The sequence below is a fragment of the Panthera uncia genome, chromosome D4 (assembly GCF_023721935.1).
Source record: "Panthera uncia isolate 11264 chromosome D4, Puncia_PCG_1.0, whole genome shotgun sequence".
Classification (NCBI taxonomy): domain Eukaryota; kingdom Metazoa; phylum Chordata; class Mammalia; order Carnivora; family Felidae; genus Panthera; species Panthera uncia.
The window spans coordinates 9,015,884-9,033,386 of record NC_064807.1 but is presented as its reverse complement, the minus strand read 5'-3'; the positions used below and the strand labels follow the sequence as shown (position 1 = coordinate 9,033,386).

General features: G+C 44.4%; 1 protein-coding gene across 4 annotated transcripts in view; it reads left to right on the top strand.

Annotated features, from left to right (window-relative positions):
* The window catches only part of SMARCA2 (SWI/SNF related, matrix associated, actin dependent regulator of chromatin, subfamily a, member 2), a 179,803-nt gene that overhangs the window by 102,617 nt on the left and 59,683 nt on the right, over positions 1 to 17,503 (top strand). For all 4 annotated transcript variants that reach the window (XM_049645039.1, XM_049644919.1, XM_049644933.1 and 1 more), the window contains exons 26-27: positions 3,184 to 3,261; positions 8,667 to 8,885. In XM_049645039.1, coding sequence (XP_049500996.1) covers positions 3,184 to 3,261; positions 8,667 to 8,885 — 297 coding nt within the window. The remainder of the gene's footprint in view (positions 1 to 3,183; positions 3,262 to 8,666; positions 8,886 to 17,503) is intronic.

Here is a 17,503-nt window from a genome sequence, read left to right as displayed (position 1 = left end):
CCAGATGAGAGTAGACCCCGCCAGAAAGAAGGGTCCCTCCTTGCCTTGTCTCTCTGCCATCCCCCTACCCTGGGCCCTCTCTGTCTTTTGCCTTTTGATTAAGCTCTTCAGTATGTTTGTAGGACAAGCCCTCACAGCCATCGTAACATGTTTTCTTGTACTTACACTCTGAAAGCAGGACTTTGACCTCCAGTGCAAATTTTTCTGTAAAAGCTGACCAAAGGCTGAGAAAATGACCAGCTTTAAAAAAAAAAAAAAATCTCTTTACTTGGCAAGATTGTTCAAAGAACACATTCCTTATGTTTCTCTAAGGGGGTCTTTTTTTTTTTTTTTAACTTTTTAAGTTTATTTATTCACATAGAGAGAGAGAGCACGAGTATGAGTGGGGGAGGGGGGGCACGGAGATAGAGAGAATCCCAAACAGATTCTGCTGTCAGCGCAGAGCCCGATGTGTGCTTGAACTCACGCACCCGTGAGATCGTGACCTGAGCCAAAGCCGGGTGCTTAACCCACTAAGCCACACAGGCGCCCCTCTAAGGGGGTCTTTAGGTAGTCGCTTGTATTTTTTTTAGATTGCCAATTTTAGTAATTCTATACTGAATTTTCAACCCGAGCAGATTTGAAAGAGATCAAAAGACATAGTTCTAATGTAGTCTAGAAAAGTGTGCAAAATACCAGCACCAATCCTTACCATAAAATTGTCTTGGGATGGACAGATTTAGTTTGATGTCCCTATATTTGTAAGCTGAGGAGTGGGTTTACCTTAACATATTCATATGGAATACTATTTTCATTGCATATATTAGATATAGTTCGATCTTGCCTTAAGTAGGATATATGCTTTTGAAATCTTCTATAAATTATAAACCAAATTCATTTAAAAGTCTCCCGTACATTTTTTTGTGTGTGAAATGAGTCTGAATGTGAAGTAGATCTTGATATTCAAATGAATCCTGAAATGAATCTTTTTGCAAACTGAAGAGCACTTTTATACCGTGCTTCCTCCTAACTTGTAGGTCTAATATATTTGATTAGTTATGTATTAGGTTTTGTTAAAATAATGAAAAATATGTGTGCGCACGCATTCACACATCCACCCGTATTTTTAAAATTGTGATCTCAAATAATTCACTCTGATTCTTAAAATTGAACACGTGATAGAGGCTTGATTCTTGAAATTGATTGGTCCAGATTTAGAATCAGGTTGTCAGGTAAATTTTGTGTTCTTGTTTACACACCTGGAAATTAAAAAACATATATATTATTTTTTTGCATGATGCATACTGTCCCAACACAGGTGTGGGCAGAGCTGATACTCCGCCCATGGTCTCTACCCTGTTTTTGCCTTTAACTCGTTTTGTATAGGCCTTGTGAAAGTAGAGGTTGGCCTGGGGAACATGGCATGCAGAGGAGCCTGGAGCTTTCCGCCCATCCTAGGCTGCAGGGAGATGTCGATGTCTCCCAGCCGCAGGGGCCACCAGGGCTGGGCTGGGGTAGGGCCTGGGGCCAGCCGCATTACTGGGGCTCCACACTCCTTCCAGGCTGTTAGTGTGTCAGACGTGGTGCCATTTTCTGGGTGCCCTGTGTCCTGTGTCTGGGTGCCCTGGGCGCCCTGTGTCCAGATCTTTGGAGACACTGACAGACCACAGTCAAGGGCTGTGGTTCCAAATACTGAGGCCAAGTAGGCTGCTTATCTGCACGGCTGACAGGCCGTGAAGTACCAAGATACAAAGACCCCAGGGAGGTATTTTGCACACTTCCCAGCCATTTCATTCTCTGTGAAGGTCAGACCCTTGCAGGCAGGCTTCTTGCCAGTTTACAAGAGAATCTTTTCACCGTACGCGTGGGGATGTGCAAGCCCCCCATTGTGTAGGCAGAGAGTGGATAATATGTGGTTCTAGGTAGTGAGCAAACCAGGGCACCTTTTCACCAAAGGATATGTTAACCAAATTCTTCGTACCATGAAGTATCAGCCCGCTGCCAGATAGGCTTGGTCTTTGTCAAGTGAAATGCAATATTGAGACAAATTTACTTTAATCAGGTTAGAGGCGAACTAGAACAGAAAGCTTTTTACGAGGAATTATTATCTTGAGTCATTAGATATTTGCCTATGGAAATGCATTCACTTCTAACACAGTGCATAAAACATTATCTTGGGAAGAAACATAGTCATTTAAGCTGCTAGGACACTCATACTCTTTCTAGAACAAGGTGCCTCGTTTTTGCACATATAATTTGGGAAACTGGATATTTGAAGTTCTGGGTTTTCCTCTTTTCCTCCTTCTGCCCATACCCTGCGATCCCCCCATTTGATTCTTAACACACTCAGTCAGCATATGATAAAAATAATTTTGGAAGGTAAGTTCTGTAGTATATGCCCAACTTTTAGATTTTTTTGTTTTTTTGTAAAGTGTGGAAGTCATAGCATTTCTAGAAAACTTGAGAACTTGGTTTCTGAGGAGTTTGCAGAGAGATCATGTGCTTTGGTCTAATATCACATAAAACGAAACTGTTCCCTGTTATGCACCCATCCAGAACTTTAACTGTTAGCATAATAATTCCCACTGAAACACATTGATTAAACCCATATTAAAGGCTCTATATTTGACCTATCTGTATGATTTTTATGGCCTTGTTCTGTGCCTAGTCACGAACTTTCACATATTGGTGGGTTTAATAAGGTTTTGAAAATCACTTATATGAGGCTTAATAGAATTAAAAGGATTTATGTCAGGCACTTTTTCCCTCGCGTTTCCTTACAAATTGACTGTGAACTAAATGTCACGCCCATTTTACAGATGAGGTCATTGAAGCAGGGGAGACGTTAAGTAACTTGTTTCAAAAGTAATGGAATCAAGATATACACTACCACCACCACCACCCCCCACCCCGCACCAAAAAAAACCAAAAAACCACACACACACACACACACACACACACAGTACTTTTCATAGTGTACCATGTGTCCTTCCTAAACAGATTTTGCTCTGGGAAGATTGGTTTGAGTAGCTGGCGAAATAATGATGGCAAATACTACCCCCACTGACCCTTCTCTTTTCTTTGGGGCTTGAGAAATGAATCCCTGTGGTCTACAGGACATATCCACTTTACTCTTTCATACCTCACCCTGATTGTCCAAACTTTCCCCTAAAGCCTGTTAAATCATTCTGTTCTTAACCCCAGGAAGAAGATGAAGTGCCCGACGATGAGACCCTGAACCAAATGATTGCTCGACGAGAGGAAGAATTTGATCTTTTTATGGTAATACCATAGAAAATCGTGCACCTTTTTCTATTAACGCGCGATGTCTGGAGCCTGCGTGCCCTGGCAGAACTTCCTTTACAGAGAGCCTGGGCCTTTCAGTTCAGAGGCTGCAGACTGGCTGGATTTAGCCTGCACACATATTTTTTTGGCCCACGCGGTGTTTTTTAAAATTTCAAATTTGTTGCCAACATAAAAAGAATCCTGATTTCTGGCTTCTCTTGAAAAATGAGGGTGGGCAGCACCAGGCCCACGTCTCTGTGTGGAAACAGTTGGCCAGGGCTTAGTGGCCGCACCCTCCGGCTGGACAGGCCATGTGGGTTATGGCTTTGCCCCAGATCCCTGCCCCTGGCCCCCCAGCCCCAATCCCAACTCATTGTAATTCAAGGCCAGCATCATTCTGGGAACCTGCCCTACTCCTGTAGGTAGTTTACAATCATTCCCTCGCTGTCTCCTTACTGGATCAAAGCAGATATGCTCCCCAACCAAACAACACGGGTCGTGTGTCTCCTTCCTGTTGAAGAGAGCCTGGCTTAAGCCAGCAGGAGCCTTGCAGATGCACATCAAGGCATAGCCTTCGCTGAAAGATCGGAATTGGTTGGATTTCGCTGATCTGGGCAGATAGGAAAGAACCTTGACATTTAAGGAATTAACAGCCATGGTTTCAACCTTGACGTTCCATACTACATAGTCACGTGCGATTTTGCTGAAATCTGCACTTGATTTACGTGTGTGGCCCGCCCCAGGGTCAGTACGTGCGGAAGCAAGCCCCTCCGGTTGTGAAGGAGGCCCTCAGAAGTGCTATTTTGCTGCATTCTTCAGGCATGCGCTGGACCTCTTTCATCTACTGTGCGGCCCAATGGTCAGAACGGTTTCTGGCACATAGTACTTGCTTAGCAAATCTTGAGTGAACGAATGGCAGCGTTTGCAACATTTTAAGCCCTGTGAAGATGTCAGTGCGGATCAGGACCTGTGAAGTTGCACGGCTCCTTCCAGTACCATCAATCATTCTGATCTTCCGGACATTTAGTCTGATGGCGGAATGAGTAAGGAAATGTGAACTGTGATGCGGTCATGCTGCACGGTCCCCAAGTCCAAGGCCCCCAGTTTGAATGCCCTCAAAGTGTCAGGCATTTTGCAGGAGAGAAACAAGTGGATGGGGGTGGGTGGGTGGTGGTGGTAAACCAGAGCTGCTTTGTCTAAGGGGGACAGAGCCGCAAGGCCCCAGGTATCCAGGAATTCCAAATTTCCAAGAGAAGCTAGAAATCTAGGTTTTTTTCATGGGCAATCTCTGGATTTCAAAATGTTTGCGGCTAAATTCACTTTTGTTTTTATTATGATCTCCTACTGCAGGCCAAATGAAACAGGACTCTGGGCCAGATGTGACCCACAGGATTTGCATCCTCTGTCTTTTTAGCCCAGACAGTCTGAGAAGAGAGCTCCAGCTGCGTGGAGGCTTACGTTATTTTTTGCAATTTTTGACTAGGGAACAACGGTTGTGTCCACACATAAAGATTCGAAATAAAAGACATTTAATTCTTCCTCGGGGAAGTTTTAGGGAGCTGTGGGAATAGCTCCTAACCTGGGATGAGCACTTTGCCCACCCCACCCTGTTCCTAAGTAAACCACCCTCCTTAGGAAAGGCATTTTTGGCTACAAATGATGCAACACAGTCATGTGACAGCATGGCCAATGCAAGGTGTTCCTCAGACCTAAATTTCTGAGCCCCGACTGTTGGTCACCCTTATAGACTGGTGCTCTCCTTGGGGACATTAGAAGTACACATAGGAAACAGACATCTTTTCTCTCCTTGACGAACTTATTAAAATGTAGATTACTGGGGATCACCGGGGCCAGAGGCCCTCAGCTTCCCTGGCTGCTTTCTGATTGGCAATAATTCAGCAGCGCTACAGCCGCAGATACTCTTGAGGCCTGGGAAAGGATAAGCTGCCTGTCATTATACAAATTAGATTAGGCCCAGAGATGGAGATTTTTGCATCAGCAGCCCCGAAGTGAGGGGAAAAGAGTACATCTCTTTTCTGACTTTTGGGCTGGGTATTTGTAAAAATTGAAAGCTTCAGGGGGAGAAAAAAGAAAGAAAGAAAGAAAGAAAGAAAGAAAGGAAGGAAGGAAGGAAGGAAGGAAGGAAGAAAGAAAGAAAGAAAGAAAGAAAGAAAGGAAGAAATTATGCTTGTTAATGGTTGCCTTCTCATTTTTAGATGATACAAAGTTTTTGTTTTTTTTTTTTTTTTTTTTTTTTTCTTAAATCCAAGCACCGGGCTGCCTTTGTCCCATTCTGTATGCATTAGCACCTCCACCAGGGGGCAGGAAATCACATTTGATTCCCTGCCAGCTACTCCTGATGAAAAAGTTCAGTGAGACACAAGAATGGAATGCAAGCTAGATTTGGATTTCAAATATTTAACCTTCTTATCCCTTATTATTTGAAAAGCTGGTTCTCTATGTAAAAATTAATATCAGGTTATCATTTTATTTATCACGGACACTGTAGTTAAATAACGCACATTAAGCAGATAAGCTAGTCTCTTTAAAATGAAACCTTTGTTTTAAATATTTTTCTTGTTTTCTCCTAAAAACAGAACTTCAGAAACAGTGATCCTTCACACTGATTAACAATGAATTTTACCTAAAAAGACCTTTGCCACATCAAGATACAAATGTGAAATATTTCAACGGCATACAAACATGAAACTTTAAGAAGTGCTTTTTAAAAATCATTGTACTTGTTAGCACAACTTTTATTATCATGAATGTATCGTAAAACAAATACATTCATGTAGTACCTAAATAGTAAATTAGACATGCTTGAATATCAACTTCACATCTTTGTACGTGTCTTCTGCAGGTAGAAATCTTTGGGAAGAGATGGCAAGCGTCAGAACTTTAAGCTTATTAAAAAGTGCATCGGGGCGCCTGGGTGGCTCAGTCGGTTAAGCGGCCGACTTCGGCTCAGGTCATGATCTCACAGTCTGTGGGTTTGAGCCCCGCGTCGGGCTCTGTGCTGACAGCTCAGAGCCTGGAGCCTGTTTCAGATTCTGTGTCTCCCTCTCTCTGACCCTCCCCCATTCATGCTCTGTCTCTCTCTGTCTCAAAAATAAATAAATGTCAAAAAAAAAAATTAAAAAAAAAAAAAAAGTGCATCAACCCGGGGCACCTGGGTGGCTCAATTGGTTAAGCGTCTGACTCTCGATTTCAGCTCCAGTCATGATCTCATGGTTTGTGAGTTCAAGCCCCACAACGGGCTCTGTGCTGACGGTTCAGAGCCTGCTTGGGATTCTCTCTCTCCTCTCTCTCTGCCCCTACCTGGCTCACATGTACTCCCTTTCTCAAAATAAGTAAATAAATAAAATAAGCTTTTTTTTAAAAAAGTGCATCACCCCTTCATAAACGAAAAATAAAAAACAAATGCAATTTAGTTTTTATATCAGATTTTCTATCAGTTTACATTTTTTTAATATCGATTTTTGAAATTTTTATGTCAGAAAAGATTTATTTTCTCACTTGTGGACAAATGCATGGGATAAATCATATATAGGTATATCGGTATAAAAGTGATGGTGGTGATGTAATCAGAAGTGGATGTGGCAGTATTTTGTCATCACAGTGGAATGCATTCACCAAAAAAAAAATTTTTTTTTCATTAGCATTCTAAAGTACTGTTACTAGGAGGTCCCTTTGAGAAGCCCCTCTGTAGACTGTATTGTTAGCAAGGCATTCTGTGTTCTAACAAGGCAAATTTGGTGGGTCCCATTTCTGATACCAGAACATTAGGAGTCAGGATTAAGGACAGCCTCTCCAGCTAACTATAGCACATGACGGAACAGGACGGCCACATTTATCTACCAATGGGGCTCCCCCATGCCGCAAGCCTGCCCCAACCCTGGGAATATAATGATTTCCAAAAATGTTTAAGCGTAGGTGAATGGACTTTGAACTTTAATTTTTGTGTCGATTCTAGAGGTCAAGTTTGGATTTGAACAGAAATTTCATTTCTATTTTGTTATCAGTTTCAGTTGTTAAGAAAAAGTTATGTTGAATTCCTGTTTCAGGACGGTAGAACTGAAGGAAGAAGGGGGAAAGGTAAATCATTGAATAGTTAATGGTCTATTTGATTGTAGAAATAGTACATCTAGCTACCCATACACACACACACACACACACACACACACACACATATACGTGTGTGTGTGTGTGTGTGTGTGTGTGTGTGTGTGTGTATGACATAAGCAGCAATTCCGTGTAGGTCTTATTTACTTTTTTTTTTCTTTTAGCTCTCAGATTGTTTAGTTATAGGTTAAAGCCCAGCATGTAGTACTTAATTTACCCAGGTGCACTGGGTTTTTAAAAAAGAAAGCACGAGGTGGAGAAGTAGGCATTCAAAGGCTATGAAAATATATGAAAGGGAGATACTTTACTTAAAACTTGATCCGTTGAGGTGACATTACACCTGAGGTTTTTCTCTGGCGTTGTAATATTTTCATAAGAGCTAAACTTTTTAAAAGCTAAAGCGTCGAAGGACATTCCTCTCACGGAACCCGTGGTGTGCCGAAAATCCAATACATTCATGGCCGAATGACTAATCAAGCCATTTATGTGCCCACATGTCCGAGTCCAAGGGTGAGCCAGTCTGCAGCAAAACTTGGGTCGCTGACTTTTTTTTTTTTCTCTGTTTAATTAAAAGCATGAGCCCTACTGAGTCAAAGGAAGTTTTCTTAATGAAGCTTCTCTTGTATATGCTCAGAGAGTACTTTTATGCGAGGGCAGCAGCAAATTGTATTTCTGGGGCTCATATTTTTTAAATATACCCCCAATTGGAATTTTCTCACTGTTTTAAGGGGTAGCTTTTGCACACACCCAGGTAAAGTAAAGGAATTTGCAAAGAGCATATTTTACATGCATGAATTTCAAAGATGGGGTACGGAGGGAGGGAGGAGATTTCACCTTGCAGAATCTCTGCTGGGACAGTGTGTGTGGGGAAGGAACCGGAACAAGTAAGCCAGGATAGAGAGACTCTATGGGAAAAGCAGAAAGGGGCCCTGAAGCCATAGGAGGAGACTCGTGAAAGTTGTTTTTGTTTTTGTTTTGTTTTTTTAGTGTTATTTAATTTATTTTGAGAGAGAGAGAGAGAGAGAGAGAGCATAAGCGAGGAAGGGGCGGAGAGAGGAGACACAGAATCCGAAGCAGGCTCCAGGCTCCGAGCTGTCAGCACAGAGCCCGACGCGGGGCTCGAACTCGTGAACTGTGAGATCATGACCTGAGCCAGAGTCGGACGTTTATCCGACTGAGCCACGCAGGTGCCCCTCGTGAAAGTTCTGTGTGCTGTGACATCGGTACTGGACAGAGTCCCCCTTCCCATTGGTGACACTTCTGTTTACTACCTGCAGCGCATGGACATGGACCGACGGAGGGAAGATGCCAGGAACCCAAAGCGTAAGCCCCGCTTGATGGAGGAAGATGAGCTGCCCTCCTGGATTATTAAGGATGACGCCGAAGTTGAACGGCTCACATGTGAGGAAGAGGAGGAGAAAATATTTGGTAGGGGTTCTCGCCAGCGCCGGGACGTGGACTACAGCGACGCCCTCACGGAGAAGCAGTGGCTGAGGGTAGGTGTGGCTTTCTTACCTGTTCTTGCCAGGTGGATGCTCTCGTTGGCTTGAGAAATCGGGGACCCAGGGACGAGTTGCCAGTGAAAGCAGAGCATAGGGCAAGTCGTTCTGCTGTTGCCTTGGACGCTTTACATTTCAAGGCAGTGCCTGGAAACATGATGAAGAATGTTTTGCTAGAGCCGAATTGGCCATTGGAAGCAATGAGACCCGCTAATGTTTTATGGCCAATTGCCCGGCCAAGCCTCACTCTCGGAGTTAGCATCAAAATGTGGAAAGGGGCCTTAGAGATCTTTTAATTGTTCCCCCTCAATTTCATGGTCTTTAATCCGAGTTTTACTTTTCCAAGGTCTGCAGAGTCAGTTCAGAGACAGTGGCATTTTCTAACCGCGTTGTTAATTTCCCAGACCCAAAGAAATTCGATCTGGGAGGTGTCTTTGGAGTCTCTTGGTTTTACAAAGCAGTTGTTGTGGCCCAAAGAACTTAGAGCTGGAAGGTCTCTTGGTATTCTCTTGGTTTTATAGACAAAGTGGTTGTGGCCCAGAGAGGTTCAGTGACTATACAGGATCACACAGCTGGCTAGAAATAAGAATCTGTGAGTGTTGAAGCATTGACGTGCTCAGTTTCGGCTAATCTGATCTGTCCCGTCGCAAACACAGACTCAGGGTCACTGATGTTTGGAAGTGTTATTCTGTCGTTTGGGGCTCTCCCCGCCCCACTTTGGAAAATGTTGATTTCTCATTTTGGCTAGGGAAGGAAATCTCAGAATGTTGCCTGGGGAGCAGAGAAATACCACAGTGCGCCTAGGAATGACATGGTGCGAATGCCAAGGCCGGTGGGAATCTTCCATTTGAAGGTTTAGCCCCGCTTTCTGTCACAGGGAGCAGACTCAGTACCTGCCTTGACAACAAACTGGGATCCACGTTCCAGGCAGGACCAGTAAATGTGGGCTGGAAAGAGTCAGCACAGTTGGGCGAAAACCAAACAAAATAGAAGCTGTTGTTGTGAGTTGTTCATTTTATCGAAAGGGAATGCAGTTCCCAAGCTTTGTAAAACATGGCTTTTAGGACCCAGGACATAAGTAAGGTAGGTGGGTAGAAAGGCGATTGGGAAGTATTTTGAGATTGGATATCAAAGGCAGACAGGTCTTGTCACCACTTGAGATGTGATTTACTCAGGATGCTGTACGATGAGAGAGACGTGACCTGAATTTTGAAAGGACTGAAAAAGAAAGAGACTAAGAAGGCACTGCTCATATTTATGGTTGAATGATGGCGTATGGAATGTAACTTCCTGTGTGGCTGTTTTACTGTCATATCCGAACATTCCAGTGGCCCCGGAACATGGCTTTATGGGTTTCTTTTGTTTCGCTGTTGTGAGGCGGGAGCTGTTTAATTAAGATCCATTCTATAATGTGAAGAGTTCTGTGTTTGTTTAACAATCATTTCTGAGCTCAGGAAAATTCTCTTCTCTTTCCCTTTTATTTAAGCACTAAATTAAGTATCTGGAGTCCTGTTACAGGAGATGAGATAACAGCCCAGGCCAACACTGAAAGTCATTCTTTATATGTAGAATCTCGAGATGTGACAAGCAAAATAACCTTGTTTATTGGGGCAAGAATGTAGCTGAACTTACCATTTTTAAAAATAATCATTGGCCGGGGGCACATGGGTGGTTCAGTCTGTTGAGTGTCCTACTCTTGATTTTGGCTCAGGTCATGATCCCAGTGTCGTGAGAATGAACCCCGTTGCCAGCTCCATGCTGAGTGTGGAACCTGCTTAAGATTCTCTCTCTCTCTCTCTCTCTCTCTTTCTCTCTCTCTCTCTCTCAAATAAATAAATAAATAAATAAATAAATAAATAAAATAATCATTTGGAAATGCTCTTACAGAAAGATAACATTGTGATCTTAGGAAGTTTTCAAGTTTAGAAGACCCCATTTTTTCTTTTTCATTCCGTTTATATCACTAATGAATAACACAGTGCCGAGCGCATAGTAGAAACTCAGAAAGGTTTGTGAAATGAAATTATAACTCTGTATGCAGAAAGTGGAAATTGACTCATTTACTGTGATGTTAGAATAGTATTTCTCTTTCTAGTGCTCCGGTAGACTTTCTTTGACCTATAACATAGACGTCTAAAAGTGGAAAACTAGTTTGCTTTTCAAAACTACACTGTGAAAGTCACGTTTATGATGCTCAGGCCAAGGTGTCTTGCGAGATAAAAAGTCACCCAGGAAAGACAAAAGTGCTCTCCGCACAGCTGTGTTGTAATATGTCTTTTTGTGAACCATTCTTCTGAAAGTTGTATGTCCATAATTGGTGGTAGGAGCTAGTAACTTGCTGTCAGCCAGCACACGCAGTTAACGCGGCGTTGTCCCACGGCCTCCGCATTCGAAACAGATACTTCCTGTTCTCGGTTTTCTTGGTCCCCAGCAGCAATCCTGGTTAATATCAGCCTACTAAGTTCTTCCGATAATAACATTATATTCAAGGGGTTTTCCCGAGCCTCGTCGTGAAGGGATGTTCTCTACTGGCTTAGGATCGAACGCATTGAATGGTCCCATCCCAGCCAGCACAGCCTTGAAAGGGAGTGTGGCAAAGACCGTCGTGTAAGCAATGCTGAAACAGGGCTAAAATAATTCTTCTTTCTTCTGGCAATGTTGTACAAAGCCTGCTTGGCAGAGGCACCGGAGATACGTAGATCCCAGAGCTGGAAGGCCGGTGAATGGAGCAGGTACCCATCCTGTGCTGGAACTGCGTTCTCCGCCGTCCCTGTGCCAGGAGGCTGGCCACCCCTCAAGGAATCGCTCTGCCTTTTTGTCTGCGTAGTGCCTCCAATTCGTGGTCAACCCCGATTGTTAGCTCTTCCCCTCTCTTTGAACAGAATCCTCTTTCCTTATAGCTGCTTCTCACCGGCTTTGATTCTATCTCCTCAGTCTGGAATGAACTCTCCCACCCTCCGCCCCTGTCCTTTCTTCGGAAGCTTTCTCATCCTTCAGGGCCCAGCTCCCCTGGCCACCATATCTGTGGCGCCTTCACAAATGAACTTTCCCCTGTGCTGTCACATGCCTTTGCCTGTTCTTTCGTCACAGTTCCAGTCCAGTTTCCTTGCGTTCTTGCTAGCTGCCGACATGCCTGCTCGGCTCCTAGTGGGTAAGGTGGATCTTGCTACAACGTAGGAGCTCCACGTGCAGATAGTAAGCGCCCATGGAGTGCCACCTTGAATCAGCACGAGATTGATGTGCAAGAATAGAGCCTAAGGTCATGCTCACTCACCACCCCCCATTCATGGGCCTATCCAGAAAACTAAGTAGGATATTATCCCTCACATAAAAGCCCAAGGTGAGCCCGGGCTTGTTCAAGGATCTAGGCTGACCGAGCGTTCTGGCAGCTTGTTCATCTGCACCCCACTGAGCTGGAAGTGGGGGAGACAGCACAGAGTGGTGGGTGTGGGGTTCAGTCGGGCCAGGCCTGAATCCATTTCTGGTCGGATTCCGTCGGCGGGAGGTCGGTGGTGTGGCCGCACCAGCTCTGAGGGAGACTGGGAAATGTGGCCTGGCCGCCAGCCCAGGAAAATAAGATTTTGGTGACTAGCTAGCAGTCTCTGCCTCAGAACACTTAGGTTAAATTGAAGTGATATGGCCACCTTCTTTGAAAATTTTATTACGGTTTTATCACAAACAGGTTTTATTTTATAATCATATTATGCTAAAAATTCCCACAGTGACCTTTAGACAATCTGTTTAGTTGGAAGGCTTTTAAATTTTTCTGTATCCATAATGTTGTTTTAAATGAGAAGGTTCACAATTTCAAACACAGCTCAATTAAAAAAAGAAACAAATGTTTTTGTAAAGTTGTTCTGAAATCCCTATTTCCACTGAGGGAAACTTAGATTTCCTTGGGGGTTTAGCCAATCTCGAGTTAACTCATCTTTTTGGGTAGTCAGGTCAACAGGCATGTACCCCATGGGCTGTTTCTCTCCTCTTCCTGGGGGCTGCTGTCCCACGTACCTTCTCAAGTGGCATCTGGAAAAAGGCAGAAGTGGGTGTTTCATCATGGCCTTGGGGGCCGGTGCCTCGGTTCTGTCTGCTGGGGTCAGTGCCAGGCTGCCAGGCCGCCCCATCCCTCGATGCCCTGATGTGCCCTTGGTTCCCATCTCATCCTCTGGGAGATTGCCATGATCTGTGCTGTTGAAGTCTGGGGTCCTGACTCCATTCCCAGCTCCTGCACTCTGAAGTCTCATGAGGACCCCAGCCCCTCTGGTGTTGCCAGAGTGCCCCTCAACTCTTTCGTGCCCAGCTTGAGAATCGGCAAAGTCTTGGCTGCTTTCTTCGTGCCGTGCTAGAACAGGGAGACAGTCTAGCCCCATTTCTCAACAATGGCATAGTCAATTCCAAAGGGTTGTCAAGACTGAAGCTTCTAGAATCTGGTGGGTGGGTGGGTGAGGGAGCTTTTTAAAATAAGCGAGACAATTGGGACACCGGGGTGGCTCAGTCAGCTGAGCGTCCGATGTCGGCTCAGGTCATGATCTCATGATTCATGGGTTTGAGCCCTGCATCAAGCTCTGTGCTGACAGCTTGGAGCCTGCTTTGGATTCTGTGTCTCCCTCTCTCTCTGCCCCTCCCCTGCTTGCTCGCTCGCTCTCTCTCTGTCTCAATAAAAAAAAAAAAAAAAAAAAAAAGTAAAAAAATAATAATGAATTAAAAAAACTAAAACAAGTGAGACAAAAACATGTCACTTGTGCGTATTGAATCTGACCCTGTGAACACCTAGTGAGGGACCCTCCCAGATCCTCAGAAGGAGCTTGTGAGGTGAGCATCCTCAAGTGTGCGCTATATTAGCATCACAGAAAAATCTGGCACTTTTAGGACCTCATTCCTCGTGCCCCTTGCACCCATCCCACAGGCACACGAAGTTTGGACCCTTGTGGGTGAATATTCCATTTCAACCCCAACCGGGTTCATGTCTGGAACCAACTACCCAGCATGGGCACAGACCCCACAAGCTAAAGGGCTCAGCCCCCCAACAAGACGGTGCCTCCTTCCCCCAGCAGCCACATTTTGGGGGGGCCCCCAGGCCACCTGCACTTCCTTCTGACTGACCGGCTATAACTTCAGGGGTTCTCATGACCCCCGCTGGTTCAGTAATTTGCTCTGATGATTAACGGAACTCAGAAAAGCACTACTTTGTGATTAGTTTTGTTACGGAAGCCCCACGTCAGAAGGACCAGCGAATCCAGCAAATGAAGAGACACATTGGATGAGGTCTGAGAAGGGGACACCGAGTTCCCCTGCCCTCTCCTCTTTGGATCAGGACACATCGCCCGTCTGGCACGTCAGTGCGTTCACCAACTGGGAAGCTCCACTGAGCTGCGGGGTCCAGAGTTTTTGTCGGGGGCTCATTACTACACAGGCACGAATAATTAAAATCATCAGCTGGGTGATTGGATTCCCTCTCCGGTCCCCCACCCCTCCCAGGCTGGGCCCGCTCAACAGCCCCACCATCTAATAGGGTGGTTGGTCCTTCTGGTGACAGCCCCCATCCAGAAGCCCTCTAGGGGCCCTCCCTGGGTCACCTCATTAGCATAACAAAGGCACCACTGCCACTCAGGAAATTCCAAGGGTTTTAAAAGCTCTATGCCAGCAACCTAGGACAAAGACCAGATAAATTATTATACAACAGGTGGCAATATCCTCAGGCCTGACCTTTTGCCTCTCTTCCTCTTTACTCCCTCTGTGGCCAAGAAAGAAGGCACTGTGCCCTGCCTTCCTGCCCTATATGTAGCAACTTCGCATTCACATGTGGCCCGACCCGGGGTTCAACACTATGACTCCTGGCAGTTCTGCGGATCCCTGTCCACAAGGGTAGCTCTTGGTTGCAAAGAGCCTTTGGAACTGAGGAAACCCTCCCTTCCCTCAACAAATCCTGATTTAGTCTGCCGTTCTGATGGTGGGCTCACAAATCCGTTTTTGGAAGTCACTGGTTATCATTTGGGTTTTGTTTTTCTTTGTGTACCAACTTTATCCTAATCCTTCCGAAGACAGTGGGTGACTCCCCTCAACAGGGAATGGTGCCTTTAGAAGGCATAAAAGAGACTATGAACGTGGGTTTAAAAACACTATCTCCATTAGCATTTTACGGCTTTTCCCGTGGTGTACCCCAGGTGACAACACTGTGACACCACGTACTGTGTGTGTATGTGTGCGTGTGTGTGTTTGCGCATACACAATGACCGGCTCGTGTTGATGACTTCTCGAAAAAAATACCTTTGTTTCTTTCTGTGTGAGAGCGGGCATCCCATCGGCCTAAACGGGCAGATGTCCCTGATGAGCCCAGGGGGACAGGTTTTTCGGTTCACCTCCTGCCGTGTGTGCCCTGTCTGGGACATCTCTAGTTGTCGTAGTCATTCTTGAGGTGGGAGCTCAGTAAAACCGGGGTGATCACAAAGCTAAAAGCTGGACTGAGGGTGAATTCTGGAGCCCTTGGTTTTTCCCATTCTTCCTGAACCTTTGGTCCCGCCACCAACTTCAGAACCCTTCCCTTCCTTAAAACATTTAGTGACACCCCAGAATTTATTTAATTGCCGAGTGAGTGATTTATACCCTACAGCACTTGAAGATAATTGGAATGCGAACTAAATTATGTGCTCTGTATACTATTTAATTGCCAGCCGGGTAGAGGGAACAAACTTTGAAGAGTATGCTTTTGTTTCACAATGGATGTGATGTCTCCAGACTGTGATTTGGAAAGGTCCTTCTTAATTGCTGGTGGCTGTCTGTGTGGTCCACATGTATGAGTATGAAGATGCTTGTTTTTTTGCATTTTGTTTGTTTGTTTGTTGTTTGTTTGTTTTGGCCTGCTGTATAAGCTCCTGGTGATAAAGGAAGGTACCTCTGTGTTTTTGCAATGCCCTGTTAGTTGGGGGCCCCTAACGATGTTACGTGAATGATAGCAGTAAAACCCACTTTCTCACATCTTTGAATCTAGGGATAGATTCAGCTATTTTTAGAAGTGTTAGGGTTTCGAGAGGGACCTCCAGGAAGGGCAGCCCAGAGAAAACCCTCTTTTTCCTCAACTAGTCTGTCACCAACTAAAAGCTCAAGCCTCCCCATGTTTTCTGTGCTTCATGGTCCTGTCTCCTGACCACACTGAAAGGAAGATTGTTGGGGTTTCTCCTTCCCGCAGCTCAAAGTGGAGAAAACAGTAACGAAGTCTTAAAATATACAGTAGTAGGGGGCAATCAGGAAGTAAAATGAGACCCTTCTCAAGGGAATGTACCTGTGTGGCTTATAAAGCTATGAAACACCAGGTTGCAACTACACGCTAAGATCCCTTGAGTGGCTTTCCATCACCAACAGCCTGTGCCAAACCCTACCTGGGAAGGAGGCAGAGAAATCCATGGGGAGGTAGTCACAAAGGACTGGAAAAGGTACCAAGAAGGTTTAAAGAGATTGGTATTTCAAATAATATATTTGAAATTCTATTGAAATACACAGTGAAAAATAGCAAAATTATCTTCTCACCTATCCAAAGAGGTGGTTTCTCTCTAGAAACCTTTGAAACAGGATAAAGTGTCTTGCATTTGGGCTGGATTAAAAGTACGATCCAGCCTGAAATCAGAGACAGGGGCTGAAAAATCCTAGTTGTAATCACAGTCAAGAGCATCTGTGATTCTGGGAGATGTCCTTTTTCCTAAAATATCTTATACTGACAAGGTTTTCTCTGTGTGTTTGCTTTTGATTTTTTGGATTCTTCATTGAAAGTGTAATGTGCCCGATGCCTTTAATCTGTTCCTGCTTCTCTTTTGTTTTGTCACTTTGGGTAATCTTTGTTTTTTTTGCTATAAGATATAAAAATTGATATTTCTTTTCCTTTTTCAAATGGCATTTTTAGCTTCTAAAATTGGGTCGTCAGATCTACTGGGGCAAAATTTCTAGCAAGCTGCATTTCCGCTTTTATACACAAGGGAGAGCTAAGGCCCTAGAAAATAGATTTGGGTTTTGCCAAATTTCACGCTCTGCAGTACCTTAGGAAGGAAGTCCTGAACTGATTAATGGCAAGAATTTGAATTGTTTGGGGAAATATTTGACATAGTAAAAAGCATTTCGGTCACTTTTCTACACTGTTTATTTTACTCTTAAATCCACTGGCTAGATCATTTTCACAGCCACTGGACCTTACTCAGTATGTCGTTCCCTTTTGTCAAAATTCAGTAGAAGAAATAGCCCTCAAAGGACCAACTAGAATAAGTATTACAGGTGGAGAAGCAAGAGAGACTTGTGTTGCTCAGTTTTTGAAACTGTGATGCGTGGAATTTCTGGTTTCAAGTTTTAGCCTTTGAAATGGGGATTGGGCTCTGAAGCAGAGCTCAGGCATGGAAAGTAACCATGAGAAATGGGATGGGGCTTACTGATATTAACAAGCCCCAATGAGTTCGTCTTATCTTTACGTGGAGCCAACTCCTGCAGACAAATAGATGGTTTTAGATATACACCTGCTTTTTTTGAATCAAGATTTGGTGTCCGTCCTACACTCTTTTTTACTTCTTTTTTTTTTTGGATCAGTAAAGCTGCACAAAGATCTTCTTGAAAGAATTTTTGTCTTTGACAAGTAAAAG